General features: G+C 44.9%; 1 protein-coding gene and 1 pseudogene across 8 annotated transcripts; one reads left to right on the top strand and one right to left on the bottom strand.

Moving 5' to 3' along the window:
• The first annotated feature begins 3,433 nt into the window (after positions 1-3,433).
• On the top strand, positions 3,434-4,832 carry LOC122235276 (annotated as a pseudogene).
• A 4,675-nt stretch (positions 4,833-9,507) lies between these two features.
• LOC102958406 (protein ARMCX6-like) lies at positions 9,508-12,401 on the bottom strand. 8 transcript variants are annotated; one of them, XM_042974226.1, is made up of 4 exons: positions 12,303-12,401; positions 11,933-12,000; positions 11,467-11,547; positions 9,508-11,153 (listed from the first exon to the last, which is right to left on the bottom strand). In XM_042974226.1, the coding sequence occupies exon 4, from the start codon at positions 11,006-11,008 to the stop codon at positions 10,106-10,108; it is 903 nt and encodes a 300-aa protein (XP_042830160.1). In that variant the 5' UTR covers positions 11,009-11,153; positions 11,467-11,547; positions 11,933-12,000; positions 12,303-12,401; the 3' UTR covers positions 9,508-10,105. The 8 variants fall into 8 exon arrangements, with proteins under 8 accessions (XP_042830160.1, XP_042830159.1, XP_042830158.1 ...); XM_042974225.1 differs by having other exon boundaries at positions 11,467-11,592; XM_042974224.1 differs by having other exon boundaries at positions 11,923-12,000.
• Positions 12,402-15,740: the final 3,339 nt, after the last annotated feature.

The following is a 15,740-nucleotide window of genomic DNA, read 5'->3' on the forward strand; positions in this document are numbered from 1 at the left end:
TTGTTCCACAAATGTTCTTTTCCAGGAACTCTCCTTATAGACCCTTTCTTTTCTTTTTTTTTTTTTTTTTTTTTTTTTTTTTTTTTTTTTGTTACTTTTATATTCTCTTGCTCCTTCTTCCCTGGAGTGCAGTAGTTCAAACTGGTTATTCTGGCTTATTCAATCATGTTTGTTTGTTTTTTTTTCAATCCTGGCAAGGTCTCCATTACGTTTAACCATGTTCTATTGTTCTTTGTTCTTGGATGTATGGATATGGGATGATTTTGAAGGAAGGAAAAGTAGTTTAATGGCTCAAGTTATTACCACAAATAAGTATTTCAAATAACCATGTCATATATCTCCCTTTGAATAAATACTTGCATCTCACAAAGACCAATTGTTAAGATATATATATATATATATATATATATATATATAGGTCCTGAAAAATGCATGGCAGGTAAGGAAAATTCATCTGAAAAAAATGTAATGGTGGTAACCCAGATGGAATAGAAATTAATACTTAACAGAAACTGTGAGGGGAAAGAAAAAGAAGGTGGGAGGTAATATAATTATGTTGGTTTTCTTATCCTTAAGTAGCTGCAGACAAAAGATACCATCTAAAGCAGAGAAACCTGGCAATAAGTGTTCAAGTATATTCAGTAGGACAAAGGGAAACACTCAGAAGTATAAATTAATCTACCCAAATTGGGTGTATAAAAAGAGGAAAGACAGAAGGGAGAAGGAAAGAAAAGGAAATATGTATGAGCATTTAATCATTATTTGTAATATAAAAAAATGGGGAGTAAAACATTAAATATCCACACATAGGGGACTGACAAAATAATTATGACATATTTATGCAATTAAGTAATATTCAGTTATAAACTAAGGTATATGTAGTAGTGATATCAAAGGATTTACAAGATTATATGTGTGTGATTATATGTGATTATATGTATGCATATACATATATGTTTTCTCTAGAATGGTGCACAAGAAACTGGTAACAATGACTGGGTAGTGGTGACAGAGAGGTAGGAAAGATATTTTTTTTAATATTTATTTATTATTTTGGGGGAGTGCAAGCAGAGCAGGGGCAGAGAGAGGGGGACAGAGGATCTGAATTGGGCTCTGTGCTGACAGGCTGACAGTAGTGAGTCCGATGCAGGGCTCTAACTCATGAACCACCAGATCATGACCTGAGCAGAAGTTGGATGCTCAATCAACTGAGCCACCCTGGTGCCTCGGGAAGGAGATTTTTAATGTATATTTTTTGTTATCTTTTAAACTTTGAACCACTAGGATGTGACTGATTTTTTTAATAAATTAAATTTTAATTTAAGATGAAATGCGAAGAATTGGTTGACCTGTCTTTGCACAGTCTTGTGGATATCATGTTATGTGAGATGCATGATATATGGTTTGTAGAGCTTCCTATCTCCACATACAGCTTTCCTTGTTCTAGCCCCTGAGGACTGAGGCAAACATATAGGGCAGTGTCCTATATGTTGCCCACTTGGTCCCCTGCATCCATGCTTATTCTTAACCTTAGTCTGCTGCAGTCCCTTTAGCAAGTAAAACTTGACAATATTATAAAAATATTTAACTAAACTATATATAATTCCCCCTGTAAATAATGTTCACATATAGCTCATTCACCATTAAGACTACTTAGGATTACAACTTCACACCAAGAGAAGCAAGCTACTGCCTGTACCTTGCTCAGGAAATGGAGTTCTCAGGGCTCCTGTGTGGCTCAGTCGGCTAAGCGTCCGACTTCAGCTCAGGTCATGATCTCACAGTTCATGAGTTCGAGCCCTGAATTGGGCTCTGTGCTGACAACTCAGAGCCTGGAACCTGCCTTGGATTCTGTATCTCCCTCTCTCTCTGTCCCTCCCCTGCTCACGCTCTGTCTTTCTCTGTCTCTCAAAAATACATAAATGTTAAAAAATTTTAATAAAAATAAAAAGTAAAAGAAACAGAGTTCTCAGGACGCCTGGGTGGCTCAGTCGGTTAAGTGTCTGACTCTTGATTTCAACTCTGGACACCATCTCACAGGTCCTGAGATCGAGTCCAGCATCAGGCTCTGTGCTGACCAAGTAGAACCTACTTGGGATTCTCTCTCTACCCCTCTCCCATTTGCTCATGTGTGCTCTCCCTATCTCTCTCTTTCTGTCTCTCCCTCTCTCAAAATAAATAAGTAAACTTGAAAAAAGAGAAACTTAGACTTCTCAATGCTAACTTATAAAACTCATAGCCATCAATTTACAGTTTGGCTAAATTCCAATACCTTTCCTTCCTTCAAAATCATCCCATATCCATACATCCAAGAACAAAGAACAATAGAACATGGTTAAACGTAATGGAGACCTTGCCAGGATTGAAAAAAAAACAAACAAACATGATTGAATAAGCCAGAATAACCAGTTTGAACTACTGCACTCCAGGGAAGAGGGAGCAAGAGAATATAAAAGTAACAAAAAAAAAAAAAAAAAAAAAAAGAAAAGAAAGGGTCTATAGGGAGAGTTCCTGGAAAAGAACATTTGTGGAACAATAGGACTTAATTCTTGTCCTTTTCCTTTTCCTTCCTCTTTAGGAGTAACTATGGTGAAGCACTTGATCATTCTCCTTTTTTATTGCTGTTCCAAAAGCAGCAGACCCCACACATATATCTAGTGTGTTGGCACATGGAATAAGAACAGTGGAGTTGAAGGAAATAGCATTGTAGGAGAAGGTAAATGCCTGTTCACCATGCCTATTCACAAGCAAACAAAAACAGACAAATACACAGGAATAAAACCCAAAAAGAAATGGGAAAGATGATTATAAAGAAAACTTCACTAAAGAAAATGAGGATTTAAATAAATGTGCCTAGATGGGAAAATTATAAAGATGCCAACTCTTGCCAATGATTAACCCATAAACTTAGTGCAATTTCACTTAAAACGTTAAAAATTGGATTCTGCATGGACAGACAGACAGATCTAGGCAGGCCACCTTGCTTTCCTCGCGGCACCATGAAGCCTGATCCCCACAGCCGTGGGCAGGCAGCATCACAGAGCTGAGTGATCCTGAGTTGTCTGGACTCCCGCAGTTCCCAGGACAGTGTGTGCCACAAAGCAGACACGGGAAACAGAAGAAGCTTATGATCCTACAGATGACAAAGAAGCCCATTGGTGGAGGATCTTATCCCACTCAAATCTGTAAGATTGATTTCGTAGCAATTGCTTCAGCTGGTATAACCGGAGAACATGATTATTTTCTTCCTTTTGGCCACTAAATGCCTGTGTGCACCACACATTCTGTGAGGGAAGAAGGGCAGAGCTTCTTAGATGATGATGGACATTCCACTGGATGGGACGAGGGCAGAGAGTGTGACATCTAACACAAGGGTGCAGTGTGAACTTCCTCATCTCCCTTCACATCCAGCTCCCTGCCTCCTCTATCCACCATGGTATTTGATTAGTTTTTGCATCATCCTGGACAAGAGGAGGGACTTGTCAACTTGAACGAGGGAGGCTCTAAGAAGTGCATCAACCAAAGGCACCCTCCCGTGGTTTCCTCACACCAGACTCAGAAAGCTGCTCACCTGGAAGAGGCCATTCTGGAGCTGTGAGACTACAGTGAGTGATGCCGATAAGGAGTACTATTTTGAACTGAACCCCTCCTTGTTCAGATATGTTTTGAATTTTTATTGCACAGGTAAGCTACATGTCATGGAGGAGCTGTGTGGGGTTTTTTTCTGTTGCAGTAAGGGCTACTAGGAAGGCAAGGAAGAAAACTATGAGAAAGATTGGGACATGAAAAGCAATGATGTGAGTACAGGCTCTTCTGAAGACTGTTCTCTGAGAAGGAGCTGGATAAGTTTGATAAGCTGCAATTTGGTCAACTACAGAAGATGTGGATTTGAATGGAAAATCCAGCCTACTGCCTGTCTGCCAAGCTCATTGATTGCCATCACCTCCTTGAGTGTGGTGCTGGCCTCCGTTGTGGCCATGTGTGTCCACAGTATATCAGAGTTCCAGCACGAGGATGGAGAGGTAGATGACCCCGTGCTGGAAGGCTTGGAGATTGCATGCATCGCTTGGTTCACCTGCAAGCTTGCCATCTGGCTGCTTGTTTCTCCCTTTCAAAAGAAATTCTGGAAAAACCCTCTGAATATAAGTGACTTCATCTTCATTATTCCCTTCTATGCCACCTTGCCTGTAGACACCAAGGAGGAAGAGAGCGAGGACATTGAGAACATGGGCATGGTGGTCCAGATCTTCAGGCTTATAAGGATTTTCCAAATTCTCAAGCTTGCCCAGCGCTCAGTAGGACTTTGTTCTCTAGATATCACATAGAGACACAGCTACCATGAAGTTAGGCTGTTGCTTCTCTCTCTGTGGGCATTTCCGTTTTTTCTGTGCTTATCTACTCTGTGGAGAAAGATGACCACATCTCCAACCTCACCAGCATCCCTATATGTTGATGGTGGGCCACCATCAGCATGACTACTAGGGGCTATGGAGACAAGCACCGAGTCACCTTGGCCAGGAAGCTTATCGCCAGCACATGCATCATCTGTGCTATCACTATCAATGGCCTATCACCATTATCTTCAACAAGTTTTCCAGAAGCAGAAGGACATTGATGTGAACCAGTGCAGTGAGGACCCACCAGAGACATGTCACAAGCTACCTTACTTTAACAGTAGAGATATTTATGCACAACAGATGCACTCCTTCATCACCAGTCTATCTTCTATGGGAATTGTGGTGAGCAATCCCAAGTCTACATATGCTTCAAGCACTGAAGACAATGAGGATGTTTATAACATGGCATCCTTGGGGAATTACACTGCAACATGAGCAGGGACATTTGTGCCTTTATCTTGCATTCTTTCCTGATGTTAGGTTAACACAGCTTTGTAAACTTCAATGGGTTCATTAAAATCATTAAATTCTCAGTGTGTACCTTACAGCCATACTTGGACATTCGTTGCTCCAAGATGGTAGAATGTTCTTTATTTTTCCACAGTACAGTGAACTAAGTGCCTTGTTCTAAAATTTATGTTTTACAAGAAAGAGTTGTGATATGATTTTGGGAAAAAAGGTGAATGGTGTTGGGTGGAACTTATTGCTATGCCTTACATATCATTCTGTGTTTGTCATTTACTCAATTGAGCTAAGTGTGAATTACTGATAAGAAGAACCAAAGGTCCAGTGACTGAAGACTACATGCTTGTTAAGATCCACAAAAGGAGACAATGCATGTAAATCCATGTTCATATTCTAAACATGGGAATTTGGAGCACACTTGCCTAATTCTGTATGGGAAAAAATTGGATTCTGCAATGAATGACATTAGTGTAACTCATTATACATTTAGAGAAAATTAAGATACAAAGTCTACCTCAAACCACATGTACAAAAACACACACACATTACAAATATACGCTACTAGTAGGTTAAAAAAAGAACCTAACTCTAAAGAAATTCTTTCTTTAACTCTAAAAAGAAAAACTGTACTTATATTAAAAGGAAATATAGGCAGGGTGCCTGGGGGGGTTCAGTCAGTTCAGCATCTGACTCTTGATTTCAGCTCAGGTCACAATCACCGGGTTGTGTGATCAAGCCCTGTGTCAGGTTACACACTGGGCATGGAGGCCTACTTCACATTCTCTCTCTCTCTCTCTCTCTCTCTCTCTCTCTCTCTCTCTCTCTCTCCTCTCTCTCTCTGCCACTCCACCCCACTTGTTCTCTCTCTCTCTCTAAAAAAAAATATTAAAGAAAAGAAGGAAATATAGGCAAATGTTTTCTAGTAAATATGGGATGTGAAGACTCCTAAAAAAATATCACAGTTCAATACAAACATTGACAGGAACAGACTAGTTAAAATTCCAGATTGATGAAACATACCACAATAAAAATAAAAAATCAAGGGCAGTGTTGAGAGAAACTATTGAGCCATGAATGCAACATGTGACAATAGGCATACTTCAACAGTGGCAAAAGACTACCATGTGCAAAGTGCAGCAAATCTAAACATAGAAAATGAACTTGCTTTTCTCTCACACAAATACAGTAATTTTGGTGAGGGAAGAAACCAGTCCCCACTTTCCCGTGTTGTTAAAGTAGGCTGGGGTACGGGGTTCGTATGTTTCCTGTGAGCCAGGATATGTCCTGAGAAGGAACCTGGGACAGAGGCCTGCTCACAAGCACCAATACATACCTCCCTGCTAACACACACACCACCTGCCATAGGGCCCCCCCCAGTGAGCTGAGGGTCCCCGAGTCAGTTAGGAGTTCCTGGGAGAAAGGTGTGCCTCAGGACACAATTCCCACCGGGAAGCCACAGAGGGGATGCTCAGCTGGGTGCATGAAGATCCCATATGTGCCACACTGCAGCGTGAGAATGGAGTGCTAAATGGTGCTGGGTTAATTTGCTACCCCTTTGGGGAAAGAAGTCAAGTTGGATCACACCCCCTACCTTTCACAAAGGTAACTTCCAAGTAGATCTGTGAGACCCTTTAAGTGTAAAAGTATGAAGGAATTAGGAGACCCTACAGGAGACTCTTTGTAATTGGGGCATGAGGGAGGACATCCTAAGCCACACACAAAAACAAGAGGCAATGAGGGAAAAGAAGCCTGCCTTCTGGGTAACAGGAGGCCAAGAGCAAGAGAGGAGGGAAGTGACAGGGTGTGAGGTGATGCATGCAGCATGTGTAGCAGACAAGGGACTGGCCGATCCTCTGCAGGACTGTCCTGGACTGTGGTGTAGCACCCATCTGCATCTTAGACCAACGGGTGGCCCGCCCCTGGAAAGGAGCCTGGAGCCAGCACTGGCCACAGTTGTCAAACTCTAAGCTGAATGGTGCTGTGGCGGCTTAGAGATTGACTTGGTGAGGGCTGTGCCTATCTGTGGGTGGCATATCAAGGTGAGGGGATTATGGTTGAAACTGTTTTGAGAGTGGCACATAGGGCCCCGGGGAAGGATGCAGACTTTGAGACTGGAGGCATCCGCTGGGAAGCTGGATGTCTGCAACCTCAGGAGCCACTTAATGGGGGCGGGGGGAGGTCAAATCACAAATTTCCCAGGAGAGGCAGCAAGCTGGGGAGGGCACTGGGAGCTAGTGTGCAAGCCGGTACCCACAGGCACCAAATGTAGACGTAATCATGAGATGAATAAGAAGCAGAACCAGGGCTTTTTGGGAGCTGGAAGGCAGTCTGTGGGGGCAGTTCCAGATTTAGCCAAGAGGCAGGCAAGGCTGGGGTGGGCCCCATCAAGGCAGGGCCCTTCCCCACAGAGTGTGACAATCTCAAGCATCGATGACCTTGTCAAATATTTCCCATGGGGAAGCCCAGAAAGAATCTGTTAGTTGCAGCAGGCAGGTAGGCAAGTTTGGTGCCCGGTGGTCCCATGCTGTTTCATTCTGAATTAGGTATGAGAGGGGGCACCATGGTCTTTCTGGTGCTGAAAGCCTCTGTATGTCTTAATCAGGCCCTGAGTGGCAGGCATGCTCCTGAGTCCCCTCCACTGCCTCTAGGGCTCCTGCTCTGGCACAGCAACCAACCAAGGGATGAAGGGCAGACCAGAGGCCTGAGCTTCCAGACACAAGGAGTGTTTTCTGGAGGGCAGTGCCAGCAGACACAGAGGAGGCTCTTGAGTTGGGCCAAAACCACACCATGAAGACCCTTCGATGCCAACAGGCTTCCCAGGGACAGAAAGTTGCTCAGGAGATAGGCAGAAAGCCTCCAAGGCCCTCCCTGAGTTAGAAGTCAGCCGTGGCCTAAAAACGCCAAGTGCCTGCCTTGGAGATGGAGGACAAGTGCCTGTGGCAGCACTCGACTGTTGATTTGGCAGAGCAAAGAGGAGAAGGGAGGCATGTGTTAACTTGGGGCCCCAAGCCAGGAGGAAGGAGAAAATCTTTTCTGCCTTTGTGCTGAGATTAAAGAGAATGAGCATGAGGGTGTCACTGAAGACAGCATTGGCCAAGCAGGCTCCACTGGGACAAGTGGGTGTGGGAGCTGTCTGCACGGCCATTCTACTTGGGAAATAGATTGCCCAGTCCACCTGAGGCTGGCTTGGGAGAAAGGGGTGGTCGCATTAGCAACTCTTAAGCAACATGGCAGGGCCCAGCAGCCAGCAGAGGAATAGAGTTCCCGGGGGGTGGGGGGGTGAGCCCTACTGGGGCGTGGTGTCACAGCAACCACAAGTCACATGCTGGCCATCCAAGGTGCCAGTGCCTGGGAAGAAGCAGTGTCTCCATTGCATGTTGGAAGATTCTGGGGCACCTGGCAGGTGCCCGTGCCTGCTAGTCAGCCCGAAGCACAGGGCGGATGGAAAAAAGTCTTAGAGTTGTAATCTACCTGCAACCCAAACTCTGGGAGAAGGGAGAAAAAGTAAAACTGTGCTCTGTGCAGAGGAGAGCAGTCTGAAAGCAGAGCACACACAGAGTGCTGATGTGCAGGGCACAGTGGCCCAGAGCAGCATCCCATGGAGACCAGGAGAGGGCACCAGGCACAGAAGCAGCTCTGCCCAAGGGAAGCTTCTTGTTGAGCCTGTTGGCCAGGGCTCTGAGGAAGAGGACCATTGCTTGACACATCAATAGCCATCAGGGAACCTGGCTTTGGTGATGCAAGGGCCAAGGTGCTGCTGGGAGGGGTCTGGCAGTATTGAGAGGGGTGGCAGCGTGACTTGCCCAGATCCACGGAGTGGTTCAATGCACAGGGCTGGGTTCCTCCTTTCCTCCTAGGGATGCCAGGAGCTTGGATGGAGGTGACAGAGATGTCTCCCCATGGACCTGTCATACCCTGCTACCACCCTCAACATCTGCCCTACCACCCCAATGGGGAGTTCATGGAAGGCTCTGCTGGCCCCTTCTTGGGTTTCACCGAAGGTACCAGGGAAAGGGCAGAAAGGAGGTTCCCCCAGAGGAAGCAGAGGCCAACACTTCTCGCTCTGCCAGGAATCTGGGCTTGGGGTCCCAAGGGAGGGAGGGGGCCTGGAGGTAGGTTTAACAGCCGCTTTGCAGGAGAGACAGAACTACACAAAGTGGGCACTCGGAGAGCGGCAACCATCACTGCTATACTAGTGCGTGACATGCGCAGGGATGGGTTGTCCAGTGGTCCCCAAGGACGTGTACACACACCCCAAGGATACTGACCTTCCTATTTAGGCTGGCAGTCAAGGAAAGACACTTTCGTTGAGGGATTTCTCTGCTCCAGGTGCCAGGCACTGTGCCGCCTGCTTCAAAAGTGTTGTCTCTTTCAGTCCTCCCAACACTCCATCCTGATTCCACTAACCCCACCTCCACTCCCCTGCTCCCACCCCCAGCCCTCCAGCCCCTTCTTGAGGCTTATCCTGAGCACTGCAGCCCACCTCTACCCCGCCTCCTGTGAGCACTGATAAGCATGCATTTGTCAGGGAGCAAAGGCCCCCAGTTAGTTAGCGTGGGTTGGTGTCGGTTGGTCGCGTATTTTTGTCTTCCTCTTCATGTAGACTGTAAACTCAAGGGCAAGTTCCATGTCTCACTTTTGCCAATCAAAGCACACACCTTTATTGATGATACATACAAATGGTAGGTTTGGGTGGATAAGGTTAAGTCAGTACAGCACACAAAAGGGGGGTGTAGGTTTTTGATGAATAGGTTCACCATCCATCAGCTCGCAAAGAAGAAGCAGTAAATGAGAAAGAATTCAACCTAAGCAGCAACAAAAGCATTTTCAGCACAAGCTCCGATATGTGTCTGGTCTCCACAAAATGGTCCCGCTTAGACAGGGAGACCACCACGGGCAGGGCATCCCTCATGATGCTATAATAGGATGTTCTGTACCCACATCTGGCAGCTGGAATGATCCCTTTACCACAGGAAGAAGGCCACAAGGGAGTGACTGACAATGCACATTGCCTGCAGACTGCAAAACCAAGAAGTTACTCCAAGCCCTGTGGGAACCCCTGCCTGGCCAATAGGAGTGTGGTCCTCGATTTAGCGAGTGTAACTTTCACCCCGTGATGTGGTGATGGGCTAAGACTGGATCTTCAACAGCACCCACTGCAGATTCTTTGAGTGAGAACACATGTGTGTGTTCACCAGAAGGGTTTTGGGCAGATTCAGTTCCATTCTGTTCGAGATGGCCATTTAAGAGGCCAGGGTGTCCAGGAGAACCTGTCTGTTTCCGTTCCTCATAAAGAGGGACATGAATGAGAGCAGCATTTGGGCACCCAGCAATTCCCCTGCCAAGACTGGCTTTTCGGACAAACCCATCAACAGTTTCAAAACCTGAAGCTCAGCACATCCACTTCCCTCTGCTATCAAAGGAAACTTCAAGTCTGAAACGGACTTGGCAAGCATGTTATTAATAACTGTCATGCTTATTAACAAATTTAATCCGGCCTGCTGCAGAAACGAGTTGCAGCAATGTGACACAGTCTCCCGACACACTTCATTGATGTACATCTTAATCTGCCCCTGATTTTCAATACGTGCATTCAAGTTATCCGGAGCACATAAAGCTTTCTTCTTAATAGCGGGGTCAGGAGTGGGAATCGCGTTTCCAACAATGGAGAGGCTGGCCAAATGACTATTGATATTGTGGATAAATGAAAAACCAGCATCCTTGGGCTGAGCAAACCACATTTTGCCCTGAATGAAAGGACGCTTGGAGAGGTCAAGAACACAACTGAAATTTCTAAAGCTTTGATTACTGCAAGTATTTTTATGTTCGTAAGGGAATGGGCGCTGTTTTACTGGGTGTGTTCGATTGGCCTTGCCCCCACCTGAAGGCCTATCTTCAGTGCCTCCAGGGGCCCCAGGTTCAGTCCAGTCCCCATCCTCACTCCAGGGCCGAGCCATAGTTGTGAAATCAAACCAAATCTCAGGTTCCTCCTCATCCAGCTCCTGGTCATCGTCCCATTCCTCTTCCTCCTCCTCCAACTTGTTACTGTCATCTCTTCCTAATGTTAGTTTGTAAACACAGTAGCAGGCACCAGCCCCAATCATGAGTCCTGCTGCCATCCAACCCACTTCCCGAGCTCGGCCCATGCTCAGGTCTGTGCCAGTCTTTGGGTAGGATGGGAGAGGGACTTGTTCCACCTGATTGAAGAGGATGCTAAGGCCAGGGTGAGTAATGGTGGAGTGTAGTCCTCTTCAGCTTCTCTCAGGTTCCTGTAGCTCTCTTGTGATGAATCTATGGTTGAAAAATAGTATCAGGGCCTTGTGCTGTGTTTGAATTTGTGCCTCACTACACAAACAGGGTAGAGTTTGAGTTCTGGTTGAGAGAGTTGGATTATTAGTAACCTGTTTCTTTATTATTTGTTTATTATTCTCTATGTACCATTGGGACCAACCATTATGCTTTCAGGCCCTACAGAAAAGGGCAGGAGATAGGGCTGTGCTATGCTATCCAGGAGGGTGGTGACATGGAGAGGCAAACCTTCAGGTAGTCTCCTCTGTCACACACCCCCACCTACAAAGCTTCACAGGCAGTTTTCCCCACCAACCTCTACCAAAGTCAGGTAAATTCCTTCTTCTTCCCTTGTCTTCGGTTGTCAGTGCTCCTTCCACAGAGATTGATGGACAGTCTGGCAGAAGGACAGATGGAAAGACAGATAGCCGGCTTTGGAAAACTGAAAATGTGGTTGGATGGATCAGCACTGAGAACACAGGTCCTAATACCCGCTTTTCTGAATTTTCAGCCTTTGACTTTAAAATATTTTTCACACCCTCCTGACTTTCCTAACGAGGGTTTCCCCCCTTCCCCCATATCATCCGCCATTTCCCCAGCAAAGGCCGCCACACCCCTTTCCCTGCACTGAGATGGGAGGGGGTGTGGAGAAAGAAGGGGCCAGGAGAGGGCGACTCGACCAGGCCCGCGCAGTTCCCAGCCCTTCCTTCTCCGCCACCCCCATCACCACCCCCCACCCAGGGTCCAGGGCTCATCCCACCCCCAGACCGACCTGCACGGACCCAAGGCAGTTTGCTCCTTCCCTCAGGACGAGTTTTGAGGCGTCCTATGGGCCAACAGACCTACAAACCTGCAAACAGACAGGGAACCCAGGGGAGGGAGTATTTGGTGGACGGAGCAGCACTCGGGACACGAGTGCCCTAATTGTGGCACCTTTCTTCGGAGTCTCTGGAACCGCCATTCACTCCCCTAACCACCCGCCCAAAGTCCACCAGTTCTCTCTACTAAATGGGCACGAGGGAGGGGGGTGCCGGCATTTAGAAAGTAGGCGAGAAGGGGACACAACCCGGATCAGCTCGAACCTGAATTCGTGACGCCCTTGGCCCTCTCCTACCCCCGCCGCCTCTAAGCAGAGCCCAGGCTCCTACCGACCTCGCGGTCCGGGACTAGTTTCCTTCTTCCTCCACACGCCTGCAGAGTGATAGGGGTTGGTACCCAGATGGAGGCGACTAGCAGGACTTCTGCTCTAGGCAGCTCTTGGTCACGTGACCACCACGTCACGAATGAGCTCTGGCCCCCAATTTCCACTCCCACAAGCAGTGCGGCAGGCGCCAGCCTGCCCCGTACCTCCCCCCTTCACACGGGGCCCTGTCACTCTTTTCCTCTATAACAATACCGTTAAGCCAGAAGTGGCCTTGGCTCTCTGGTGGTCGAATTTGCCTTTCTCTAATTACACGATGGGGCAGCATGTTTTCCTGGGTCAGCTGTTACTTATACTTCTTCTGGGGGGAAATTTCTTATCTTTTCCTTGGCTCTGAAACTCCTGCCCCCATACCTTCTTTTTCTACTCCTTTGCAATCCGGTTTCTGCACCAAAATTCGGGGGTTTGGGGGGAGTTGCATGAAAGGAAGCTCAAGTAGTTGTGAGGTTTTTATTAATATTTTTGATACATTTATGTTCTATTTCATGCTTTCTTTTTTATTGACTCAAGCTACACTATTTTGTAACCAGAAAATATAATAAATTTATTTCAGTTGGAGAAAAAAGAATTTAAGTTATGTACATATGTAGATACATATATATGTAATACACAAGATTTGCCAGGTAATAGGAAGACCTCATTGATTTGGTTAAGTTAATTTATACCCTGTTGAAAATATTTTCTACTGAATTCACAGGAAATAGCAGGTTCCAAACAGCATATTAAAATTTAAAAACATATCCTTGCAAACAAAACTAATGTGCTTTCAATATGATTTATAGATTGATGGATAAAATGGATGTATAGTGAGGTGGTCAGTGTTTTAATCGTGGTCATTTTTGATACGTGAACCACTCTGCCTTTCTTTGGCTGAACTCATAGTATTAAGTGTCAGATGGCTGAGAACTTCATAGAAGATTGCTGAATGGCTTTCCTTCTGGCTTCAAAGGACATACTTTATGCAGACCCTAAATTCAGATTAATCTTACTGTTCAGATGAACTTTAGAAATTAGTAACTTCACAGATTAGCCTGTTTTTCTCCCAAAAGTCTTTATTCAAAATCTATTCTCAAGTTTTGTAGTGTAACCCATAAGAAATCCATAAATTAAAGAATTCCCTGTTATCCCACTCACTGATGGAAATGAGGCTTAGCAGGTGAAATGTTCATTTAATCACAACATTGGTGAGATATCTCCAGGATCTGTTGTTCATGTACTGTATGTCACCCTAGCAGCGGCTTGTGTTCAGCACCTTCCAGTGTAGATAGTGGTGAGGGTCTGTAAGTGAAATCTTTGTCATTTTTCCCTCACAAAAAGCACAGTTTACAGGATCCCAAGCAGTCACCAGGAGAAAGAGGCCTTTTCACTCGCTGCCTTCTGTGACAATTTCACTGTACCACCCATACAAGCACCTCAGAATAATCCCAGAACTCGGGGACAAAGTATGCAGAAACTAGTCTCCAGACATTCAGCTGTCCCTGCCAGAGAGTCATACTCTAAATATAGACCCTTCAGGCAGCTTCTTTCTTAGAACATTGAAATAAGACACCCTAGCAGGAAGTTCCCCTTGTAAGGGGCCCCTGTGTGGGGGAGGCCCTTTCAGGAGGTGAGTCAGGGAGCCCAGAGTGCCTTGCTGGTGAATATTCAGAAGTCAAGAGCACACCACAACTTTCTGGTCTTCCTCAAAACTTTTGTAGTCCAAATTCCTTCACTAGTATCATGCTATTTCTCTCTAAAACCCTTACAGCATTTCTTTTGCATCATCTCCTTATACTGTTCTTTTTGTCTCCCTTTATTTTCTTCTAGACGAGTGAATTCCATTTATGGAGTTTTACTAACAAATCTAACTGTTCATCATTCAATTTTTGGCTGCTAAGTACTTATATAAATGGCTTTTGCTTGTTTTGACCATATACATTAGAAAGAACTTAGGAGTATGTAAAGCTTAACAAAGCTTCAAGGACAAAAGCACCACTCTTACCTCTCCTTACTAGTATAAAATATCTCCCTCCCCTACTTTGGTATGTTTTCCACTTATTCCAACATATAACTATCCCGACCGTCATTTTCCCAGTCTGTCAGACCTTTCCCGTTTGAGTCCACTCCATCTCTAAAACTTCCTATAAAACATGGGAATGATAACCCTTTCAGTTATCTTACTCCTTTGTCATTCAGATCCACAATTCTTACCAAGGAACCTAGAAACTAACATTTAAAATCTACTTTGCTCTCCATTATAGCTATTTAAGGGCATCATCAACTATTTAAGGGCAGGTTGTTTGCCTGACATACCATTTCAAAAGCAAAAGAGGAAAATCCTTAAGCAATTCTTCAGACAAGCCTGTTAAAAGTTCCTGAGCCTGCAGAAGACTATGTGAAGCCACTGCCAAAAGGAACATTTTGGCTCAACTTGGTATGTAGTCACATGTGACAGGTGTCTTACAGAGTGCCCCCAAACACAAAAGGATCCCCAGATGGAAACACTAATAGGATTGTAGAGAGTGAGAAAAAAAATATAGAAGATTGTTATTTTAAAAAGGTGTATTACTTTATGTACTGTGTTATTTGTTTTTGTACTAAATAATTTGTTTTAGTTAACTTTGTTTGGTTGCAAGCAACAGAAACCAAACTTGGTTAATGGAAACAATGAGGGAATGTCGAAGATCAGGGTCAGCTCTGAGGGGTATAGGTAGGAGGAATTCACAGATAGTCTCTTCAGGATACCACAATTCTGATGATTTTCAGTGTTTTCTTAAATCTGTATTCAAGATTTAAATTTTAGTAGGAGAGTATTGAGTTGGTCTATTTTGGGCACAATGCTCACCCTTTTGCTGGGGAAAATGAAAGGGTATGTAAAACGTAATATGCACTTACTTTCTTTTCACAGGGATAAATGTAAATTGTTTCAGATATTGATTTGCAAGAGCCTTTTAACTACTTTGGATATTAACCCATTGTCCAGCTATGACTGAGATGCTGGGGCCTATGTGCCACAGGATGTCTTAGTTGTAATTTTCACATTAACTAAACATTAGAAAGGTACATTTTGGAAATGGTGATGCACAAGATTGTATTCTAAACCAGAGTTACCTGGCTTTCCTGAAAGGATTCCACAAGGCTGTATATATAGCTCAGTGTCTTGTCCTCACTGTTGTATGATCAACCCCTGACTTTATCTGAAAGCAAAGGCCTCTATCAAGGAAAGAACCCCATTCATAGAGACTTATGTATAAATCGAGATCTGAATACCCAAACCCATGTATCTCTGCATTCTCTCCCAGTAAGTGGGACAAAAGGGAAGCTAAGTCTCAATAGCAGTGACAAATGAATAATTTACCCTGAGAAATTCAACTGTCAGGGGGTACTGGAGGTTTCTGTCAGTTTTACCA

The sequence above is a fragment of the Panthera tigris genome, chromosome X, assembly GCF_018350195.1.
Source record: "Panthera tigris isolate Pti1 chromosome X, P.tigris_Pti1_mat1.1, whole genome shotgun sequence".
In the NCBI taxonomy this organism is placed as follows: domain Eukaryota; kingdom Metazoa; phylum Chordata; class Mammalia; order Carnivora; family Felidae; genus Panthera; species Panthera tigris.

Coding starts and splice junctions, on each gene's coding strand:
- LOC102958406 (XM_042974228.1), bottom strand. CDS start 11,008: ATGGGCCGAGCTCGGGAAGTGGGTTGGATGGCAGCAGGACTCATGATT.